At 44.3% G+C, this 15,084-nt stretch overlaps 2 protein-coding genes across 5 annotated transcripts in view; both read left to right on the top strand.

Moving 5' to 3' along the window:
- FBXO16 (F-box protein 16) overlaps window positions 1–4,698 on the top strand; it is a 39,926-nt gene extending 35,228 nt beyond the window's left edge. For both annotated transcript variants that reach the window (XM_031603855.2, XM_031603854.2), the window contains exons 8-9: window positions 1,780–2,005; window positions 4,494–4,698. In XM_031603855.2, coding sequence (XP_031459715.2) covers window positions 1,780–2,005; window positions 4,494–4,639 — 372 coding nt within the window. In that variant the 3' untranslated portion in view covers window positions 4,640–4,698. The remainder of the gene's footprint in view (window positions 1–1,779; window positions 2,006–4,493) is intronic.
- A 5,802-nt stretch (window positions 4,699–10,500) lies between these two features.
- The window catches only part of ELP3 (elongator acetyltransferase complex subunit 3), an 85,227-nt gene continuing 80,643 nt past the window's right edge, over window positions 10,501–15,084 (top strand). For 2 of the 3 annotated variants that reach the window (XM_031603856.2, XM_031603857.2), the window contains exons 1-4: window positions 10,501–10,648; window positions 11,370–11,466; window positions 12,693–12,831; window positions 14,067–14,137. In XM_031603856.2, the coding sequence (XP_031459716.1) occupies window positions 10,630–10,648; window positions 11,370–11,466; window positions 12,693–12,831; window positions 14,067–14,137 (326 nt within the window). In that variant the 5' untranslated portion in view covers window positions 10,501–10,629. Of the gene's footprint in view, window positions 10,649–11,369; window positions 11,478–12,692; window positions 12,832–14,066; window positions 14,138–15,084 lie in introns of those variants that run through there. The other variant, XM_090136560.1, reaches the window with a different exon arrangement.

The raw sequence follows: 15,084 nt of genomic DNA, 5'->3' as shown, positions 1-15,084 counted from the left end.
CTTTTGGCAGGCTGGGCATGGAAACCAGATCCCCTTGTTTTAGGCCACTGTTTCATCCCTCCTGTTCTTTCCGATGTGGAGCTGTGCTGCCCTGCTGTGATTCCCCAGCTCTGACCCTACAGGTCCCCTAGCAGGTGACAGTGGTGCCACATCGGTGTCCTTTACACAGTGAGGGGCTCCTCCTTGGAGGACTTCCAATAAGGAGTTTTGTGCAGCTTTCAGCAGAATAGGAAGCATCATGCCAAATCCTCCCTAGATGTCAAAAAGCACAGATACTTTATTAGAAAGGTAAAAATCCATCATATTGATGCTTTTGACAGCTTTGCAAATGACTGCAATGTCAGCAATTAGAGGCTGGTTTTGCCTTTCAGGCTGCCTGCTTGTTTCTGTTTGGGAGACTGCTCCACCCTCCCAGCTGTTCTTGAATTACTGACTTATTTTTAGTGCTTACAAAATAACATCTTTTTGACAGGATCAGTCATTCTTGCCTCACTGCCTAAGGTAGTAAGATTGCAGCATCTGAAGTAAGGAATAAATTATCTGATGACAGATACACAGGGAATTGGTGTTTGGAGAATGGATCCCATGTATATACTATGTGGGTATATCACACATGAAGATCCAGGGCTTTTGGCACTGTGACAAAGTCCTGTCCAGTGTATATTTACGTTACCTATATTCTGCAAATCTCATTTCAAATGTTATTAATTCATCCAAGAAATCCTGTTGAACCACTTGTGACTACTCCTGAGTGTGAAAATATTTTGGAAATTGAAACTCAGTTTATATGTGTCATTCTAATTTGAAGGCATGGCCTGGTACTCTTTGTCCTTTTAACTCTAAAACAGAACCACCCAGGACACAAGAGCTCAAAAGCAAGGTAAAGGCAGATCTGTGCTGCAGCTGCTACTGCTTCTTTGGTATTGTGCTTTTCTCACTAGGACAGAAAAACTGCACCAATTTGTATCACACTGTCTCTGTTACACGTTAAGTACTGCAGAGAACTGGGGCCACTTTAGGCACTTGTATAATCACCTCTCTTTCTTCTGGCTGATATCCAAAAGTTGCTGGATTGCTTATTTATTGTCAGACAGTTAGGTACGAAGCACCATATATTGCTGCTGCTGCCAATCCAAACAATGGAAAGGGGAACCAGGTGGGCAGGAACTGCAAAACCTTTCCATTTTAAAACCATTTTGCTGTGGACACTCAATTCTGCACAACAGAAGATATTGCTTTCTAATGAGTTTCAGTGTAAATGTTTGATTTTGTTGATGTTGGTTCACTGTTAGTACTAAATAATTTGTATCAGTTCTAAAAAGCCAAAGCTGTTGGTCTGCTCAACTGTGTTTTTCAATATTTGGACTCTTTTTCAATGAAAAAATCACTACATTGCTAAGATTCTTTTTTTTTTTTTTTGCTTAACTTTTATAGTGTTTAGTGAAACGTTCATTGAGCAGCATGTTAAAATAAACTTCATCCTTTCCACTGTGGGACTTCAAACAGCAAGACTGGGATTAGTTACAGCCATAAGCACAGGGGAGAATTCGTGCATTAAGAAAGGAGTCGATCTGGAGAATTAATTAATGTAGGTTTGGCTTTATTGCATCAATTTCTAAATGGATCCTTTTGTACTTAAGGTAAACTTAGATAAGAGCACAAGTCACAACAATGTTATGCTTGTATCATCATTATGAGTATCATTTAGAGTTTAAAGTTTTCAACAGACTCTAACGTTTTCAGCCCCTCTGTTAAGCTACTTACTTTCTTCTTTTGTAGCTGTCACTTACTGAAGATCTTGGGTCAACTCAAAAACGACCATCTCGCCCCAGCTGGGCCACTTCCCAGCCAATTGGGAACTTACCTTACAGAGAAGCAGCAAAGAACCTCGCCCAGAGCTCCCAGTTCAATGCTGGGATACGACCAGCACCTGTTCGAGCTCCAGTGCCAAAACCACGTGCAAGAGAAAAGAAAGACTTCACAGAGATGACCACCATGTCTCCATGTCAGTATACTATCTGTGCTCTGTGAAAGCTATTGCAGAGGTTGATAATACTCAGATTTTGTGCACAGAGGGAAGAAGATAGAGCTGTGGAGGTATATCCATACGTGAAGGAGAAGGCAGTCGTTCTGAATGGTGGGAATCCAGATGATGGCAATTCGCTGCCTCACTAGAAAATATACATCATTATACATCATGCAGTACACATTCGATCCAGGTCTTGCACCTGTGTTGTGGCAGTCCCCACTATCAGTACAAGCTGGAGGATGAAGGGATAGAGCACAGCTCTGCCAAAGAGGACTTACTGATATTGGTGGATGGCAGCTGGGATGAGCCAGCATTCTGCCCTTGCAGACCAAAACGCCAATCATATAATGGGCTGCATCCAAGGCAGCACAGCCAGCAGGGTGAGGGAGAGGATTCTGCCCCTGTGTGCTGTGCTGGTGAGACCTCACTGCATCTACATGTGGAATCCTCATTACAGGAGAGATGTGAACCTCTGGAGTGCATCCAGAGGAGGGCCCCTACAATGATCACAGGCATGGAACACCTCTCCTATGAGGACACCTTGAGAGAGCTTGGGCTCTTCAGCCTGGAGAAATGAAGGCTTCAGGGAGACATGAGAGTGGCCTTTCGTTTTCTAAAGGGGGGCTGTATGAAAGGGAACAGGCTCTTTAGCAGGGTATGTTATGATAGAACAGGGAGAAATGGTTTTAAGCTAATAGAGGGAGATTTAGACTAGATATAAGGAAAATATTTTTACAGTGAGGATAGCAAAGCACTGGCAAAGTTTGTCCAAAGAGGCACTGGGTGCTCCATCCCTGGAGACACTCAGGGTCAGGATGGATAGGGCACCTAAGTGAGCTGTTTACTGGTATCCCTGTTTAATGCAGAGGAGTTGGACTAGATGACCCTTAAAGCTCCCTTCCAACTCAAAAGATAGTATGATTTTGTGATATCTAGCACTTGCCAGACTTAACTGGCTGTCATGACTGTCATCTTGGTGTTGAACACTGTCATGGGCTTCACACTAGTTTAATTCCCTGATATTCAGTAACAGAGCAAGAGATCTTACAGCATCAATGGCAGTGAGCTCAGTACAGAGTCCATGAACTCTGCCATGCCCTGGATAGATGCCAGAAAGAACTGGTACTGAGCATTTAGAAAATCAGGGGATAAAGCAGTCAACTCCAGGGGCACAACAGCTGAGAATGCAGCTGGCCTATGAAGGCCTTCCAAAAATAAGGAGGCACACTCACACTGTCAAAACCAGTTTCATGCCATTTCAGTCTAGGGATGCCTTGGGCAGTTATTTACTGAGACCTCATCTTTCAATATACCCAGCATCTCCATATAGGGAAGAACTCATAAAGCTTAGGCTAGAGGGTTGAAGTCCTTCATATGAAGCTTGTGCAGCAATACAACATTCATATTAACTAGGGTCCTCATCCTGAAGTAGTACTGCATGAGCAGAGCCTTAGGAAGACTTCATGCAGGACTGGGGCCTAGTTAAGAAGAGCTAAGCATAGATCTGGGCCTTGGCTGTCACTGGCTTCTACCCTGCAGTCCAGGATGTACTGAGAAGTATCTCTTACATCTGGGAACCAATCTACAACTAAGATGTGGTTTATTGTTGTCAGAAAGGATGTGGGGCATGAAGTATGGGGAACTTCTGCATGGATGTGGCTACCCAGTTATTCTTAAGGATTCCAGAAGAGTGGAGAATGGTGCATGTAGGGATGTGCAGCATCCAGCCTGATCTCTGTCTTCTACGTGATAAGAAATGTTAAAACTGTGCATGAGGGAAGGGCTTTGGGCAGCAGGAAGCAGGCAAAAATGCAAGCTCCCTATAAACACTATTGCTGTAGTGTAGTAACTACTGAGGTAAATGAGCCTGAGGGATTGCATTTGAATTACAAATAATTTGTTAGGCAATACTTGTTGCAGATAGAAACGGCTACGTTTTACACTTCTCTGGTAAGGGAGAAGCAGGAATATATTTACTGATATAATATAGATACAATATAGTGATTTAATAGCAACAAGATTTGAGATGGCTGGATACACTTGATTACTGACTGCACAGAGGGAGGAGTTAAACACACGTACAGGAGACCCTTCCCTTGAGTCACAAAGTTCAGAGTGCAACCTCTTGCTTTCTCAACTCCTTGAACCACAGAGATAAGGAGCCTAGATGTGGCTGGTCCACTCCTTGTCCCAGACTTGGTCAATGCTTTATGTGAGGAGGTTCTCCCATTTGCAGGTTGTCAGAAAGGCAGGCAGGAAAAGTAAAGATGTTTCAATGTGATTATTTTCTCTGTAATGAGATGACAAAGGAAAACAGTCCATTCAATCTAGATTTGTAGAAGTATTTGAGATATTAAATGCAAATAAAATCCCAAGGTTTGGATTATGTACTTAAATATGTTTAAAATCTGAAATGTCTGGCTAAATTAATGACCAATTCTGATGTTTTTTCTCCTTCATCTAGGCTCTCCACAATGTGAGGCTCAGCCTGGGCTCATTCCTCCCTCAAATAACGATCTGGTACAGGCTAAGGAAGGATCTGAAGCATCCGTCTCAGTGGAACAGAAGCTTACCTGCCTGGATGGGGGAGACAACATCAGTGTTGCCTGAGTTATAGACTTTCATTACCTCACTATACCACGCAAATAAATAGGCATGCAGGTCCTACATTCATTCTCACTTATCTCTCCAAAAGAAAACTTGACTGCCTTGCTGCCAGTTTTGATGCTTTGTACTTTTTTGGAACTGCAGCAGTTGATGCGATGCCTCCTGCCTGCCTTTAGGTCTCCTGTTCCAAGCTGCAGCAAAGTCAAATGTTTACCTGATGTGCTTTTCACCCTGGCTTCGTGTTGCTGGTGCTATAATTCTCATTTTCTTTGGGGTATGTTGTTTCTGCAGAATTCACTTAGGCCTTTGATAACCCTTTTGCAAGTGCCTACTGCAGCTACTGGACACTAAGCTTGCCTGTGTCACTGGGACATCGTGGGGCACATCCTATGGCCTGAGCTGCTTTATGTTGCTCTCACAATGAATTGCAGAAACTGTGGGCAGTGAGGGGATTGTGGAGGACAAGTGAAGACTACTGGCCACTACTGGTCACCTGGCTGATGTAAACTGTATCCCCTGACAGAGTGATTTACAACCAATATTAATGTGCTCCTTTAGTTGTAACCTGCAGCACCTACCAAATCATCTGGACTGAAGAAAGCACCACAGCATCCAAGGAAAAAGCTTTCAATATGTGAGAGAAAGGAAGCTTGGGGAAAATGAGGAAAAGGCTACTTAGTGCTGTACTGAAGTCAGAAATTGTTTCTCATGCTGTACAAGGCAAGTCCATCATTTCAATCATGTTAGTGAGAATGAAATCAAATCCCACCCTCTGGATTACAGCATTGCACAAGGCAATGCGTGGGGAACTGGCACTGGTTTCATTATTTATGGCATCATTTTCCACAATTAAGGAAATGTAGCAAATAGCAGTTTTTAACAATAGGGGGACCAAATGCATAGCAACTGTAACATACTGCCTTATAACCCATACAGAGCTGAAATAAAACTGAAACTCTGCACACATTAGGAAGGGCCACAGCATCCCCATGAATTCTCAGCATTTATAGACTAGAAATCATGTCTCAGAGAAAACACCAGCCACTTTGTGATAAGGATTAGAAGAAGACTTCCACTCTGTGAACAGATTATCCCGTACTGTGTCACTTGAGGGTTTCAAGTCTTTTGGCACAGGAGACAATGACCACTGTCAAGACCAAGCACACCACACCATAGGTTTTAATGGAAGGCACAGAATCTGCCCATCAAGGCACTTGATTGAAAACCTCAGTCACAGATTGGCTAATTTAGCACATCTCTCTCCCCCTGATGTTATTTTGTGTTTCTAGTTGCCCCGTGTGCTTGGAAGAGGGATTTCATCTCAAAACAACAGCCTAAGAGCTTGCTCAGTTTAAGCTCTTCACCTCAGAAATGAGGTGAAATTAGCTGCAATATGAACATGCAGGTGGCAGACAGCTCTTATATCATCAATTATGCAAGAGACCAGAGTGACTAACTTAGATAAGACAGCTAACTTTTGGGTATGTGAAATTAGGTGGGGTAATTCCCACCCAAAGCATTTGCCAGCCATTTGCTGGTATTGCAGATCTCTCCCAACAAGTCTTTTCCCACAGAAACCCAAGTTAAAGACTGCTTCACAGATGTTTATGGCTTCTTAAGTCTAAATGGTAATGCCAGCTCCCTTTTTGTCTCAGGCACTGTGAAGTTTCCTGGGGCAGCAGTTCAGTGCTTTGTTACAAACAGCAAATGGCCATGCAAGGAAATGATGTAAACCTCCATCAATGGTGTTTCTTTTCTCACCAGTGAGCACACTCATTGGAAACGTAATGTTCCCAAGGTCTGGCAAGTCTTGGAGCTGAATGCTCTCAAGCATTGCTGCAGCAAATCGTGCATCTCAGATGCTCAATATAAGCTCAGGCTTCTCCAATTTATAACACTTTTATATTTATGATATTGTAAAATAACTAAGAGTAACATTCTCCAGGAAACTGCCAAGCCAAGTGGTCCATCCCTGGAGTAACAGCAGACCTGTATGAAGCCTGGATATAACTTCTACCAATTATGGATTTGGACTCTGTGATCCTTATGGGTCCCTTCCAACTCAAGATACTCTGTGGTATTAGGATAAAATGTATGTACTTACAACACACTCACACTTTACAAACATTTCTGAAGAATAGGTCAGACTCTGAAATGAACAGAAAAGAGTAAGTGTTCTCCACCTGCCTGTGTGGCTGTGCTGCTGCCTGGCTTCAGGCAGCCCTATCACCTTCCGTGCCCTGGGCTGCAGATCTGCACAGGCAGATGGTATTTACCCCCTTTATAATGTGTTTCAAGATACGCTGATAAGGAATTGCTAAACAAGAACAGAGGAAAGCTGTTATGCCTGTGTCGTTCCTTGCAGATGCACATTTCCCTGCACTGATTGGTATTTCCAGATCCGGTACCACTCTGATTAGCCACAGTGTTTGATTAAAGAATTGTAAGTACCTTTTAAACCCTAGAGGCCAATGAATCAGCGTTGAATTCCACCAGTACAAGCAAGATCAGAATGTGAGCCCTAGGCCCTGCTCAGATGTGGGGAACAAACCCAAACACGCCAGCCTCTTCTCACCCAAGGTTTACTATCCATTTCTGCCAAAAACTCCACCTGAATTTACCTCATGCTCCTTGCTGGAAGCAATGGCAGCATTTGGTACTGTAGTTTGGCTTTGTAGCCAAAACAAACCTTTCCTAATTTTTACTCTTCCGAGCTAAAGAAACAGCTTTGTTTGGGAGAAGGAATATGTGCAGCTGAAGGTGATAGGAGCTGCAGGTGGGAGCACAGTCAGATCAAAACAGGACTTTTGGAAATATCCAATTAGTGTGCTAGCCCCAAAGCTGAAGATAAGTGAACGTGACCAGACAGCTGAGCCTCAGCAGCAGCAATAGGACTCTAACAGACTAGAGATGGCTACAGAAAGTGTGGAGACCTCAGGGCAAATGGAAAGCAGCTGATGATAGCAGGTAAGTGCATGATAAAAAGTTGCTGTATAGGTGGATGAAGCTGATAACAGATGGAGAACGCAGCTCCTTTCACGTATCATAGAATCACAGAATGGTAGGATTGGAAGGGAGCTTAAAGCCCACCCAGTCCCAACCACTGCCATGGGCTGGTTGCCCCCTACCAGCTCAGGCTGCCCAGGACCCCATCCAGCCTGGCCTCACACACCTCCAGGGACAAGTCATCCACAGCTTTTCTGTGCCACTGCCTTACCACCTTCTGGGTAAAACATTTCCCCCTAACAACTAACCTAAATCTCTTCTCTTTTAGTTTAAAACCATTACCCTTGTCCTTCCATGCAACAAGGGGATGGGCAGGTGAGTAGCTGGAGTTGTGCTGGTGGCTCTGTGAGCTAAGGGAAGGGAGAAGACCACGAGAATCAGCTTGAAATCAATACCCTTCTCCCTGCCAGCATGCTTAAGCTGATCACCTTACTGTTTGTATAGCACAGACATCCTACCTGTTGTGTGTTCATGGCCTCCTGAACAAGAGACATCCTATGCTGTCTCAGATAAATGCTGTAGTGTGTGCACCACCAAGTAATTTTTAGGAAGGAATTGCTTTCATGACAACCCTTCATAGCGTTTTCACATCTGAAATGTCCTTTGCTGCACAGAAGCTGCTGCAGTAGGTTTGGGAAAGATGATGACAGGAGATGCATGACTGGATAGATGTCCTGTAACCAGTGGTGATCGACTTGGACTAGCTGAAGCTGGGGGTGCTCCATCCTTGGCACTGCCCAAGGCCAGGCTGGATGGGTCTTCAGGCAGCCTGGGCTGGTAGGAAATGTTGGGCAGGGGTCGGGGCTGGGTGGGCTTTAAGGTTCCTTTCGACCCAATCCACTTTGGGACTCTTTGGTAGACTCACAAGCAAGACAGCTGTGGAACTCCTTGCCTCAAATAGTTGTAGATGTGGAAGCTCATGTGGGTTCGAGGAATTACTGGGGGTTCCTGGAAGGATTTCATGTTAAATCAGAGCTGTGGGCAGAGGCATAGGGCTGCCCATCTTATTACCCATACAAAAAGAAAGTGGTGCTTAGAGCTCACCTGGCTTCATCTAGCACCAGTCGTGGGGAGCACTGACAGTGCTGACAATGTGGGGAGGTGTCCTTGGACTCCAGTGGGGGAAACTGGTCCTCAGTGGGACCTCAAATAGACAGAAGCCCATCATGGTCACAAAGCACTGCATTAGAACTATTTAGGAACTCTAGGAAAGAAAGGGACAGATTCTTTAGCAGGATCTGTTGTGACAGGACAAGGGGAAATCGTTTTGAACTAAAAGAAAAGAGATCTAGATTGGATCTAAGTTCTTTACACAGAGTTGTGAGGCAGTAGCACAGGTTGCCCAGACGGTGCCCCATCCTTGGAGACACTGAAGATGAGTCTGGATGGGCTCTGAGCACTGATGAGCTGTGGGTGTCCCTGCTCATTGCATGGAGTTGGACCACACGGCCATTAAAGGTCACTTCCAACCCAAACCATTTTTGTGAGTGTATGATTTTGAGCACATTTCATAGGAGCATGTAGAAGGATTTGGGCTGCAAGAGGCCCCAGCAGGGCTCCGGCCCCCAAATCCATCCCAGGCTGAGCAGGGCCCTTCCCACAGAGCCTTCAGTGTGATCCCTGGGAACAGCGCAGGCAGCTCCTCCTCATCGCTCCTTCCTCTCAGATTTGAAGCTTTCCATCAGGAGCTTGGAGGATTTTTTTGGATTTTATGTAAATGCTCTGCTACCATCTAGCGCTGGAGGGGAGAAGGGCTGGGGGGGAGCCTGGGCTCAGCTCCTGGTGTGAGTGGGGTCTGGTGGTCTGGGGCCTCCTGGAGCCATGCAGGTCCTGAATCATAGAATGGCCTGGGTTGAAAAGGACCACAATGCTCATCCAGTTCCAACCCCCTGCTATGTGCAGGTCACCAACCAGCAGACCAGGCTGCCCAGAGCCACATCCAGCCTGGCCTTGAATGCCTGCAGGGATGGGGCATCCACAGCCTCCTTGGGCAACCTGTTCCAGTGCCTCACCAGCCTCCAGGTGTGAAAAAAGAGGTAACAATTCAACAAAACAACAAAATACAAACAAAACCCAGTGCAAATGAAAGGCCTACAAAGAATAAAAGCAGCAACAAATGACAAAACTCAATAAATGATCAAGAAATCCCCTAAAATAACAAGAAAAACAGTAAGAATGACAATAAAATTCAATGAAACAAGAAGAAAATCCAGTAAAATATCAACAGAAATTGTAAAATATTGCGAAAAAACAGTAAAATACCAATAGATACAGTTAAAATTAATCAACAAAACCCTGTAGAAGTCAAATCCCTGTCAAGGATCAATTAAAAATATTATAAAAGTGACACAACTCAATAGGAGATCAAGAAAACCCAATGAAATATCAATAAAAGTAACAGCAAAACATCAACAGAATCCTGAAAATTATCAATGCTAACAGAAAAATATTACTAAAAACGGTTATAAATAGTAAAACATGAAAACCCAAACACAAAAACAGTAAGAATCAATAAGTCCCAATAAAATATCAGGAGAACTCTGTGAGATAGCAATAATGCCCAGCAAAAGTCTACAAAGCCCTGTAAAACATCAAGAAAAACGCTTTAAGCCAAAAAAGCCCCAACAAAATATCAAGACAGCCCTGTAAAATGTTAACAAAAAAACGGTAAAAGTCAATCAAATCCAATCAAATGCCACAAAATCCCAGCGAAGTACAAACAAAACAGCGACAATCAAGGAACCCCAATCAGAAAAGACTGAACGCCCCACCGCTCACTTCTGGGCTCTGCCGCACCCCCGTCCTGCCACAGCGCCCCCTGGCGGCTGGCGGAGTTACCGCGTAGATCTCTAGGCATGCGCAGCTCACTTCTCCTTCTTCCCCGATTGCTTTCCGTCGCTTTCCGGCAGCGCGACGCTTTTACGACAGGCGGTGCAGCTTTACGGTAGTGGTCCGTGTGTGAGCCGTGAGGGAGCGGAGGCGGCGGGATGGGGCAGAAGCGGAAAGGTACCGGGCGGGAGGGGCCGTGCAAGGCCTGGGCCCTGTGTGCGTGTGGCAGGGCAGTGCTCAAGGCCGGGCTGAATGGGGTTGGGAAGCTTTCAGGAGCTGATGGCCGAGCCGAGCCCTTCGCGTTGCATGCGTCACCGTGTGCTGTGCACGCAGCAGCAGCCGTCTGCTGGTGGGCCTTGAGGCAGGGGATCATCCTGCTTGGAAAAGGCTGTGAGATCACACAGGGGGTGGTGAGGCACTGGAACAGGTTGCCCAAGGAGGCTGTGGATGCCCCATCCCTGCAGGCATTCAAGGCCAGTCTGGATGTGGCTCTGGGCAGCCTGGTCTGCTGGTTGGCGACCTGCACATAGCAGGGGGTTGGAACTGGATGAGCATTGTGGTCCTTTTCAACCCAGGCCATTCTATGATATGATTCTACGATCACCAAATCCAATGCCAGCCATCCCCCCATGCCCACTGATCACATCTTTCAGTGCCACATCTGTTCCTCCAGGGACAGCAACTCCATCAGCTCCCTGTGCAGCCTGTGCCACTGCATCACTGTTCTTGCCAAGCAGTTTCTTCCTAATACCCAACACGAATCTCCCCTGGTACAACTTGAGGCCATCACCCCTTGTCCTATTGTTGTTACATGTGAGAAGAGGTGACCCCCAAGGTGGAATTTGTCCTGGAGCATCAATGGGTATCCGCATCATTGTTTATCTTGTTCTCATTTCAGATCTCAGCCATGCAGAGCTGATGATGATGACAATAGCTGACATCATAAAACAGTTAATTGAGGCTCATGAGCAAGGAAAAGATGTGAATCTGAACAAGTAAGTCACAAGTAAGACACCGAAGAGCAGGTTCATAAGTGTTGAACATTTCCTGTGCAGTCATTTATGTTCAGTATTGTTTTTATGGTGTTTTATTTTGATAGAATCATTTGAGTTGGGAGGGACACTTAAAGGCTGTCGGGTCCCACTCTCTGCACTGAACAGGGACACCCACAGCTCTGTCAGTGCTCAGAGCCCCATCCAGCCTGATCTTTAATGTTTCCAAGGATGGGGCACAACCGCCTCTCAGGACGACCTGTGCCAGTGCCTCATCACCCTAACTGTAAAAAAACATTTTCCTTATATCCAGTCTAAATTACTCCTCTTTTAATTTAAAACCATTTCCACTTGTCCTATCACAGCAGACCCTGCTAAAGAGTTTGTTCCTGTCCTTTTCACAGCCCCCTTTAAGTAGAAAAAAGCTGCTCTCAGGTCTTCCCTTAGCCTTCTCTCCTCCAGGCTGCACAGCCCCAGTTCTCTCAACCTTGTAGCAGAGGTGTTCCATCCCTGGGATCCTTTCTGTGGCCTCTGGATGTCCTCTAACAGGTCCATTTCTTTCTTTTCATAGGATAGTCTCGCTTCTTTTGCCAGTATCTGATGATAAAGATACTGAGATCTGCTAATTATTATCGTGACTTGAAATCATGCATTGCTTATTCATTGGTAGTGCCCAGAGTGCCACGTGAGTTGTATTAAAATAGATTATCTCAGTTGGAAGGGGCATTCTGAGATCATCTGGTCCATCTGCCTGATTGCACCATGGCTAGCCAAAAGTTATAGCTTACTAATGAGGGCATTGTCCAGTATTGCACTGTTGAAAAGCACTAAGAAACGTGTTGTTGCCTTTTGGTGTTTCCACCTGTGTTCAATCTTACCAATTCCAAAGCCAGTTCTACCAGGGAAGACACATTAATTTTTAGATAAAGTTTAAATCAAGCTTTCTTAGCAGTGAAGTTGCTGTTTAAAGAAATCTTTCTTCGTTATGTATGTAGAATACTAAAATATGTAAAGTAATCAAATGTTGTCCCAATGTCCTATGTCAACTTTCTTTGGAGTTTATTTTCTGTAACTTAAATACACAGCGCAGCAGTTGCAAGGAATTACACTCAGCTTTAAAGGCAAACTGGGTGAGCCCACCTGTCTCCAACAAACAGAACAGTAATGCTGTGGAATGGAGATACATAAGTCTGAATGGGGTCGTTAATGCAAGGCATTTTTGCTTTCAGGCTGAAAACCAAGACCTCAGCAAAGTATGGACTCTCAGCACAGCCACGGTTGGTTGACATTATTGCTGCTGTCCCACCACAGCACCGCAAGGCTCTGGTGCCAAAGCTGAAGGCCAAGCCTATAAGGACGGCTAGCGGGGTAAGCACAGAGCCATTCTCTCCATCTATCCACCAGCATCCTTCTCTGGTCTCAACTGTGGTCGGTTTAATTGTTTTCAAAGATATGGATATTGGATGCCCAGAAGCTTTAATGAACATGTGCTGGCTGCAGTGCCAGCTTCCAGCTTGTCTTCTCGTTGTTGTGCCCAAGGGGCTAATGCTTTCAAAGCATTTGGGAGAGGAGAAAGAAGAGTGGAGATTTTTATTTCAGAGCAGTTTGTCTAGCTTTTTACTTGCTGTAGAAACGTTGTGGCTTAGTTATTGTTAAGACCCTCTCAGTGCACAAAGGTGAAATGCTAGGGTCAGGTCTTTCAAATTGGAAGCAATAATGGAGTTACAGCTGACATTCAGCTGCATGCTTGTAAGTTTTCTGACTGTACATATAGCATAGCTAAGCTGAAGTTAAGAGAAAAAGAACAATGAAACCACCAGAAACCAAGATCCCAGAAGTGTTCCATTTTTATAAACCAAATAACTGAATTTTATTACAAATTTCTTCTTTGTGGTTTCTTCTTTCTTGTTTGTAGTTACAGAATATTTCATTGAGCTCTTACTCTAATCAGAGTTTCTGAAAACTGGAAATGTGGTATCTGAGATGGGTGCTCTGAATGAGAAGACACTAGAAACCTTAACTGTGTCGTATTCCCCTTGCTCCTGTAAAAAGGGAAGGTAGCTTCTTCTGTTACACTTACATTTGATGTGTGAAAAGCTGTGTGAGATCAGCCTGCAAAAAAAAAAAAAAAGGCTCATCTCAGTGAGGTGGAAGGAAGAAGCTATTTTTATTGTCCTTCTTTTGTCTTTTTCTTTCTTGTCATTTCCCCCATTTTCATCTTGCAGGTGGTGCTATTGGCACACTCTCACCCTTGCACTGTGTTAGTTGTGTGCTTGGTTGTCCTGCTCAATACCTGCATGTACACTGGGATATCTTTTCAGTAGGGTTGTTAATCACATTTCATAGGACACCTGGGTCTTCAGAATACACTACCAGCTTATTCTGAACTGTGAAAGTACTTAATAATAGGTTTCCTATTTCTTGATACATTTGTAATCTTCTTTTTCTCAAGAGTTGACGCGCAGATATTTTAGGTGGCAGACTGAGCAGAGAACATCTTTAAATAGCATCTCGCAGATGCACGTGTTTACGTAGCCATCATCATGCACTTCATTTTTGTAACTTCAGAAGCAATTACTATAATTTCTCTCTGCTCATTACAGATTGCTGTCGTGGCTGTGATGTGCAAACCACACAGGTGTCCACACATTAACTTCACAGGCAACATATGTGTGTAAGTATGACTGACTTGGGTGACCTATGAGAGGACCGTTTCTCAGTGGCTTTGTATAAGTTGGTATAAATTGCAGCAATAGTTTTAGAGACAGATTTCCTTTCTGCACAAGTGCAGAGTTGCAGATTGCTGATAGCTGGATGTCACACTACTGGTCAACCTGTTTACCATTTTTCCTTAAGCAGAAGACCTTTCATTAGCCAAACCCTACTTAGTAAATACACACCTTTGTGGATATAAGAATCAGAAGAATATGTGAATGACCCAATATAAGTTATAATGCTGTGGGTGTGTTGTGCTTGTGTGTAGGGTGGGTGTGTAGCAAGATAGGAGAAGGCTCAACAAAAAAGAAAAAAGGCATAATCTAAAAAGTTTGAGAACTGTCGAACTGAAACCCACCTGAGGAGGTGCAGGTGTTGTCTACCAACAAACCTGCTCAATGCTGGTATTGCTTGGCTCTGGAACAAAATGAGAGCACAGATGGAAGACCTGTATCTGCCAAGAGCTTGTGGTATTAAGGGAATAGTTTCAGAGTTTTATTTGAATTGAGGAACCCAAGCTCAATTTACCTTGAAATATGTTGCCTCTGTTTTTTGACCTACAAGTCTGTGCTCCTGAAGTCTCATCTGTTTTTTGTGGGTTTTTTTCTTCCTGAGCATATCAATTCATCTGTTTAAAAACACTGCTTTTCTCTTCCACTTGTGACTTCTGAGACGTCAGTGCATCTCACTACCAGCTGCCTAACAGAGCGAGCTGGCTTCATTTTTTCTTTTTTCACATGAGCAACCGTTGTGTTTGAGATGTTGCAGGTAATGACGTACATGAAATCTCTTCAGTTGAATTGCCAAAATTTCACCAGCAAATTAATTTGACCCTGGTAATTTGGTCGTTCATTTTATAACGGTGACAGATGATTTGGGTTGAGTTTGCAGGGCAGGCAGTAAGGA

Source organism: Phasianus colchicus, chromosome 2 (genome assembly GCF_987193195.1).
Source record: "Phasianus colchicus chromosome 2, bPhaCol1.hap1.1, whole genome shotgun sequence".
In the NCBI taxonomy this organism is placed as follows: domain Eukaryota; kingdom Metazoa; phylum Chordata; class Aves; order Galliformes; family Phasianidae; genus Phasianus; species Phasianus colchicus.
Note: the sequence above shows the minus strand (reverse complement) of the source record. Positions and strands in the feature narration are given on the sequence as shown.